Source organism: Vicia villosa, linkage group LG6, assembly GCF_029867415.1.
Source record: "Vicia villosa cultivar HV-30 ecotype Madison, WI linkage group LG6, Vvil1.0, whole genome shotgun sequence".
NCBI classification, from domain to species: Eukaryota; Viridiplantae; Streptophyta; class Magnoliopsida; order Fabales; family Fabaceae; genus Vicia; species Vicia villosa.
In genome coordinates this window covers 6,110,881-6,118,842 of record NC_081185.1, presented here as the reverse complement: position 1 = coordinate 6,118,842, position 7,962 = coordinate 6,110,881, and the positions used below count along the sequence as shown (strand labels likewise).

Sequence of the window (7,962 nt, the reverse complement as noted above, 5' to 3'; positions counted from 1 at the left end):
AATTATAGGTTATAGGGTTAAAATTCGGTCCTTAGTACGCAACAGTGTTAAATTCTCTTGAAGAAGGATTTTACCATCCACTAATACTATACACGATTCGAGCGATTAGTCTTCGCACTTGCACGCATAAGATATCCGATTTATAAACAAATGCGAATTTTTCAACTATTGGATTATTTGTAGAAATAAAAAATATATATATCACTATTTGCCAAAAATCAATACGCGTAATTTGATTTTTCTATTTTTTTTCTTAACATAATTTTTGTTTTACATGACAAATAGAATGATACGTACTCTTTCAATTTTACCCAATATTGTTTCTTGAACCTAATCACTAATCACATTCACCAAAAAACAACAACACCACTCTTCAATGAATCCATCACACAACACAAGTCGCTGACATGTTCTTGTCTTCCCACAATTCCTTTTCATGTTTTTCTCCTTCGTTCTCTCTGAAAATTTCTCTAATTAGGTGACCCTTCAACTTCTGCTGAATCAGATTCACCATATGAAACAAGTTGGTACGTATATCTTTTTCTCTCTTGTTGCACTGTCTCATTCTTTGTGTTTTTCAGTCACTTTTTTTCAAACTACATATCAAAATTCTCATGACTTTGCTCTGTTTTTGTTTCCTCTGTTTTGCTTCAAAAGGAATGAACTTGTTTAGTGATTCATTCGTAAATTGAGTTTTGTAGATTACCCGTTTGTGTTTATGCGTCTATGAGGTTTTTTTCGTATAAAGGTTGAATTTTTATGTAAACTCTGTTTTGGGGTTTCTTCAAAGGATTCATTAGGTAATGGAATTGAGTTTTTCAGTGGAAATTTTGGTTATATGATTAAATATTCAATACTCTTTAGTGGTAAATTTGATTTATTTATAGTTTTGTTTATGTTTTCAGATTCAGTTGTTTTGAAGAAATGGGTTATGGTTGTGAATTTTTCGATGATGGTCGTCGAATGGAGTCGGTTGAGGCTAATGGAGAAGATTATGATGAATTTTATGAGGCATTTTCTGATACTCTTTTGAATGAAAGTGATGAGGTTGAGTCTAGTTGTAACAATCTAGAAGGTGAAAAAGGTAGGAAATTTAGTTTGATGAATGCTGATGATGATCGTAGCGAGAATTTTGACCAAGGGGAAGAGGAAAAATCGGAGTTGGTTTTTAAATTTCAATATCAAAATTGGGATTGCAAGTTTACTGAGGAATTGAAGGGAGATTTTAGTGGAAGTAGTGATTTTGATAAAAGGGGTGAGGTTTCTTCGAGTATAAACAAGTATGAGTTCGTCTCGGGAAAGACTTTTAGCCGAATTTTGGATGAACCTGAGGCTGCAAATTTTACTGTCGAAGAGTTTTTTATTCATTCAAACGATGATTGTCGGTTGGAAAAGAATTGTGTTACCGATGATTCAGCTGGTTTCTTATCCGAGAAGAAATTGAATGAAGAAAACTGCGGAGAGGTTGTTAATGAGAAGATTCTTGATAGTTTCTCTGAGAAATTGCACGTTGAGGAAGTGTCAGAAAAGCTTGAGTCAGCTGATTCATCATCTGAGAGGAAATTGAATGAAGGAAACTGTGAAGAGGTTGTTAATGGGAAAATTCGTGATAGTTTCTCCGAAAGATTCCACGTAGAGGAAGTGTCAGAGAAGCTAGAGTCAGCTGGTTTATCATCTGAGAGCAAATTGAAAGAAGAAAATTGTGAAGAGGTTGTTAATGAGAAAGTTCTTGACAGTTTCTCCGAGAAATTGCACGTAGAGGAAGTTTCAGAGAAGCTCAAGTCAGCTGGTTTCGTATCTGAGTGGAAATTGAATGAAGAAAATTGTGAAGAGGTTGTTAATGAGAAGATTCTTCATAGTTTCTCCGAAAAATTGCATGTAGAGGAAGTATCGGAGAAGCTCAAGAATTCGGAACCATATGAGAGGAACTTTCTATTAGACGACGATTTCATTTGTTCAAGTTCTGACACAGATTCTACGAGTTCTTTGGATTCTGGTTTTTTGTCCGACACGGATTTTGGAACAACTACCGAGCACGATACATTAGGAAACAATGAAGAAAGTATTGAAGATTTGGACTTTAAGGATGACAAAAGCCTAGAAAGTTTGGATTTTGGTTACGAGCCTGATGATTTTGCCGAAGAGGACGAAGATATAATGAACGAGCTAGGAAAATTGGAAGAAGAAGTCAAACAAGAAGAATCGGCGAAACAAAATTCAAAGAGTGCAACAGCTTTTGATCTCGAGGAATCGAACCGTTTCGACACGCTTTGGGAGCATCAAGATTTGATAGAACAGCTGAAGATGGAATTGAAGAAAGTTAAAGCTACTGGTTTACCTACAATCTTTGAGGATTCAGAGTCTCCGAGGATTATGGAAGATTTGAAGCCATGGAAAATTGATGAAAAATTTCAGCATAGTAGTAGTACTACAAATGAGCTTCCGAAATTCTACAGAAGTTACAGAGAAAGAATGCGAAAATTCGATATCTTGAATTACCAGAAAATGTATGCTTTAGGTATGTTTTTTTTTTCTTTTTCTCATTACCTTAAGTTTATGTACCTTTCTTTAGCAATTTTCATTTTAGTTTTACTCAATGTTTTAAAAATCAAAACGAAATGAGTTGAACAGTTCAATCAAATGAATCTGAACAGACACTGTATGTTTCGGTTATTTGTGCTGGCTCGAACAATTTGAACTATGATCTTCGATTCGTTTTTTAAAACATTGATTTTAATCTTGGTAGCACTAACACCTCTGAAAAAATGTATGTCTGTGTCAGTGTCAGGCACTGATACCGACACTATTAATTACATTCGTTAATTATTTTTTAAATAATTATTGGTATCGACTTATCGATGTCAGTCTGGTGTCTGGTGTCTGTGTTTCATAGGTTTTAATTGTTTACTTGCTTGTTGAAAACAATTTCATTGAAGACCTACCTTGTTCACCTTGATCATCAAAACCTACCTTATCTAAATCATTTAAAAGTAGAGAGAGAGGTAAAGGACCCTACTAAATCTGGTTAGTTGAGCATTGAGAAAGCATGATTTAACCAATTATGTCACACAAAAGTAAATTTTGACACACTTTCTTTTTACTCTTTTTTTTTATGGTTGGTTTCAAAATATTTTTATTTACTAGAAGAAAGAGTGGTAGGATTGGGGGTTGGACATTAAAGAATTGAGCAACTTTTTTTATGTCACATGCTTGGCTCTATACTTTGCACTCATTAATGCCAATCCTCCATTGCTTGTGGTAGCTTAGATTTTTCCTAAAGATAGTTATATGAGTGTTAAGACTTATGACCCTTTTCTTGTTTGTTAACTCTATTAAGTAGTATCTCTTTTTGGTTGCATATTTATTGATTTTTAACCTTTTGCTTTTATATCAAAACAAAACAATTAGATAGTACCTCGGAGAAATAGATGAAATTGTACTATGTACTTCTCTTAAAGTCTCAAATTTGAATCTTACAAGATGTTAATAATTTTTGTGGTGAGTTAGTCCATACACAATTTTACGGACTTTAAATGGATCTCCAACAAATAAAAAGTGGAATTGATCTCTTAAAATTAGTCGGTCTTAAAACCAAATACCGATTTTTCAAGAAAATATGAAAAAGTGTTCTATAATAATGAACAATAAAAAATGTCAAAAGTGTCTTATATTTGAAACGGCTATACCTTTAATTTGAGAGAAGACTCATAACGTTGTAATACAATTCATGATAAGTGTTAGGTAATAAAGTAATGATATTTAAGTCCAAAGAAATTTTATTATTTCAAACATGTGTGCACTAACCTTCAATATGAACTAATAAACAAATATTTAATTGCAAAAAGCTACCACGCTTTCTCATTGTGATGTAGCACTGATTATAATGCTCCACCCAACTTTTTCTACGACCCTTTTTTTTTCTTTCTACCTATAAACAACCCTTGTTATGCAAGACAAGATTGGAAAGCTATTTTCCTTTCTCCTAGAAAGCTATTTTAACCTTTTAATAATCACTATGAAGCACCTATGAAACAGATACAAACATACACATCGAGCACATCACTGACACTAACATTTAGATATCAGTAATAATTTTAAAAAATAAATAAATTTAACGTAATTACAAGTGTCGATGTGTGCCACTGACACAGACACACATTTTTTCAGAAGTATTAGTGTTACATAGAATAACCATGTGGCCTATGCATTATTCTAACAACACACTTGTTTATTGGTCAAAATTTCACGTATGGCCTAGCAAATAAGGCGGGTTCTATATAAATTTGTCGGGATTCATATGAAGTTAACCGGCGGAAGAGAATGTATTGAAAATGTGTTACGAGAGTGTGTTATTAATATTCATATTTTTTAAACTTTTGTTTGTAAATTTTGTAGGGCTTATGAAGTTAAAGGATCCACTACAATCATTTTCAATTCACAAGAAATCTTCATCAACAATCACAAGCTTATTTAGACGTAACAAAGAAATTGATGCTGACCCAATGAAGAAGTTGATAAGAGAATTATACAGTGATTTGGAAATGGTTTATGTGGGACATTTATGTCTTTCTTGGGAATTCCTTCATTGGGAATATGAAAAGGCTTTGAAGATATGGGAAAATGATCAATACGGATTTAGAAGGTTCAATGAAGTAGCTGGAGAGTTTCAACAATTTCAAGTTCTTCTTCAAAGATTTATAGAGAATGAACCTTTTCAGAAAAGTCCGAGAGTTGAAAATTATGCGAGGAATCGTTGTGCCATGAAGAATCTTCTTCAAGTTCCTGTTATACGAGGTGAGAACTTTAAAAGCAATGTGAATTTGATATATTTGAATTTGTCGTAGTCAAGAATCCACACATTCATGCAGTCAAGTGTGTTAGGGTGGTCGTTGGATCGAGATCAGACGATATAATATTTTTTAACTGAAATACAAATTTAAAACCTGAAACATGCGATCTCGATTCACTGACCACCAATGTTTTTGATTGCGTGAATGCATAGATTACTTGTTGGAATGACTCGAAATCTAAATTTGGTCAACGGTATTAGTTAGTGTCTTTATTAAAAATTGAATCTAGTGACAACTTTTTGTAGTTTGGCTCCATTTTCTTTGAGCTATGTAGGGGACCATATAGAATTCTATAAAATAGTAATCATGACTTAAAATTCTTCAATTATTGTTTGCAGAAGACAAAGGCAAGGATAAAAAGAAGTTTAGAAAAAAAGAAGTTGACAATGATGCCATTACAAGTGACATGTTAGTAGAAATTTTAGAAGAATCAATAAGAACAATTTGGCGTTTTATTAGAGGTGATAAAGATGCATCAAACTTGACAATTAAAAGTCTTAAAGAACATCATATGGAGCTTCAAGATCCTGCTGATTCACAGCTTCTAGTGGAGATTCTAACAGATCTTCAAAAGGTAATTGATGTTTCAAATTAGAATTTTTTTTATAAGTTTATATATGTTCCGAGCCGACCAAAATAGTCCCACATTGTTTCGTGATCGAGGTTAAGTGTAGTTTTTTATATACAACACTCACATTCCTCAATCCAACCGTGAGGGTTCTCACACCCAAACAGACAATACCTCATAGGCGCAGTGGCGCGAACTTGAGGTCGATCAGAACATTTGGCCCTAGAAAAAGGGGTCGGGTCCACATACTCACACCTTGCCTCTTAGTCTCGACTGAGAGGTAACTGTTTTGGGCTGGTCAAAATAGTCTCACATTATTAGAGAATTAAGGTTAATGATAATTTATATAAAGCCCTACGAGGTACCTTTTCTAAAAAACAAGGTTGTGAAGGTACCTTTTCTAATGATAATCTCACGGTGGCACAAATTTGAGATCGATCGGAACAATATATGTTTTAGTTTTTCTTATGTTTAAAGTGTTTTTGTTTGGATCTGCAGAAAGAAAAGAGACTAAGAGAGGTTTTGAGGAGTGGAAGTTGCATATTGAAGAAGTTCAAAAAGCACAATGAAGAAGATGAAACAGATCCGGTTCTTTATTTTTTCTCTCAAGTAGATATGAAATTGGTTTGGAGAGTGTTGAATATGTCAAGGATAACGACAGATCAACTAGGGTGGTGTCGTAGTAAATTAAACAATATCAATTTTGTAAACAAAAGGATACATGTAGAATCATCATTCTTACTTTTTCCTAGTTAAGATCATTAGATTAATTGCTAGTTTAGTACTAATAGTACATATGCACCTTTACATTTAGAAGGTCATTATTGAAATTGTAAAGAATTTTGGCATGATTCTAACAAGTTGATTGGCCTAATATGTACCATTTTCATGTGGTGCCAATCAATTGATTTTAGATAAATATATTAAGATTTAATATATATATATATAGTTTTTGTTTGGTTTGATTAGCTTTCAATGCAAATATATGTGATTTGGTGTTAGAGATTAAGTTTTGTTGTATTGATATTAAAATAATAATTATTGTTTTGCTTAAAACTATGTTTTTGAAATTTATTATGGAATATTTTTATTTTAAAAAATAATTTATAACAAATAGCTGTGCTAATCATAATTTAGGATTGATCCTAGAACACTTATAACAAAGGCTTTGGGTTTGATCTCGATTTTAGACATGCAACAGTGTTAAATTCTCTTGAGCGAGAGTTTTGCCACTCATTGCGATCCTACCTGACTCGATGGATTAGTCTCTGCAGTTGTGCATAACGAATACCTGATTTCTACCTAAAAATTTATAATTTAAGATTGGTCTTCGATCCGATTAAGACATTGATTCATTGACTCATTTGACAGATTAATAGATATAAATATAAAATAATGAAGACATTCATAAATATATATGTTGTGTACAAGTGTGAGTTGTTAGTCCCACATTGTTTGGAATAGTGGAGGTTGTGTTTTTAGTCCCACGTTGCTTGGAATAGTGGAGGTTGAGTATTTTATACGTGAGAGGACTCATAAACCTATCATCTTAAGGTTTTGGGTGAATATGTGATGTCTCTTTCATTTGTGTGTTGCTTTTGACCCAATGTGGGTGCTCCCCATGATTACCCAACAGTGGTATTAGAGCCGATGGTTTAAATAAGAGACCGGCTCCTTGTATCGAAAGTCTTCCTAACAATATGGTGGTCAGGAGGCGTGTCCCGTTGTATTGTCCGCAGCGGCGACGATACAAGTGTATGTGGATGAAAGAGTTTCTGCTTGAGGGGTAGCATAGTGGATGGACTCACATTTGAGGGGGAGATTGTTGTGTACAAGTGTGAGTTGTTAGTCCCACATTGTTAGACCAAATTAATATATGGTGTCTCAATAATTTAAAATCTATTATTGATCTAAATATTTTTATACGAAAAATGGTATCTTAATAATCTTTAAAAATATACTTGAAAATGTGGGTTATTTGACCAAATACAAAAATGTGTGTCACTTATCATTAACTTAAATTTATATTATTCAAAATATTATTATATTAGGTCATTAATGAAGTTATACAATTAAAATAATGTTTGCACAATTAAATATTAGAAAAATTATTTGTTATTGATGTCAAATTCTATTGATTCTGATATTTTTTTAAATGACACTTAAACAAAAATAATATTTGTATACGGGAAAATATCTATTATTGATCTAAATATTTTTATATACGAAAAATGGTATTTATGATCCAAAAAAAATTTATTCAAAAAAGATATACGGGAAAAAAATTATTATTTATCTAAATATTTTTATATACGAAAATTTACAAATGATTCAAATATTTTTGTAAACGATACCTAAACATAAATAATATTTGTATATGCGAAAAATCTTTTAATGATCTAAATATTTTTATATATGAAAAATGGTATTTGTGATCCAAAAACTTTTGATTTGAAAATGATATACGAGAAAAAAAATATATTATTGATATAAATATTTTTATATACGAAAATTTACTATTGATCCAAGTATTTTTCTAAATGA

The 7,962-nt window shown here is 32.2% G+C and overlaps 1 protein-coding gene across 2 annotated transcripts; it reads left to right on the top strand.

Moving 5' to 3' along the window:
- The first annotated feature begins 297 nt into the window (after nt 1-297).
- On the top strand, nt 298-6,339 carry LOC131608816 (uncharacterized). Of its 2 annotated transcripts, none has more exons than XM_058880382.1 (5): nt 298-527; nt 906-2,518; nt 4,396-4,794; nt 5,189-5,424; nt 5,917-6,339. In XM_058880382.1, the coding sequence occupies exons 2-5, from the start codon at nt 925-927 to the stop codon at nt 6,172-6,174; spliced, it is 2,487 nt and encodes an 828-aa protein (XP_058736365.1). In that variant the 5' UTR covers nt 298-527; nt 906-924; the 3' UTR covers nt 6,175-6,339. The 2 variants fall into 2 exon arrangements, with proteins under 2 accessions (XP_058736365.1, XP_058736366.1); XM_058880383.1 differs by lacking the exon at nt 298-527 and adding an exon at nt 558-800.
- The last annotated feature ends 1,623 nt before the right edge of the window (nt 6,340-7,962 follow it).

What these genes read in the sequence shown, in the direction of transcription:
- LOC131608816 (XM_058880382.1), top strand. Translation starts at nt 925, where the DNA reads ATGGGTTATGGTTGTGAATTTTTCGATGATGGTCGTCGAATGGAGTCG. An exon ending in CCAGAAAATGTATGCTTTAG is followed by an intron (nt 2,519 to 4,395) that starts GTATGTTTTTTT and finishes TAAATTTTGTAG; the next exon opens with GGCTTATGAAGTTAAAGGAT. An exon ending in TTCTAACAGATCTTCAAAAG is followed by an intron (nt 5,425 to 5,916) that starts GTAATTGATGTT and finishes TTGGATCTGCAG; the next exon opens with AAAGAAAAGAGACTAAGAGA.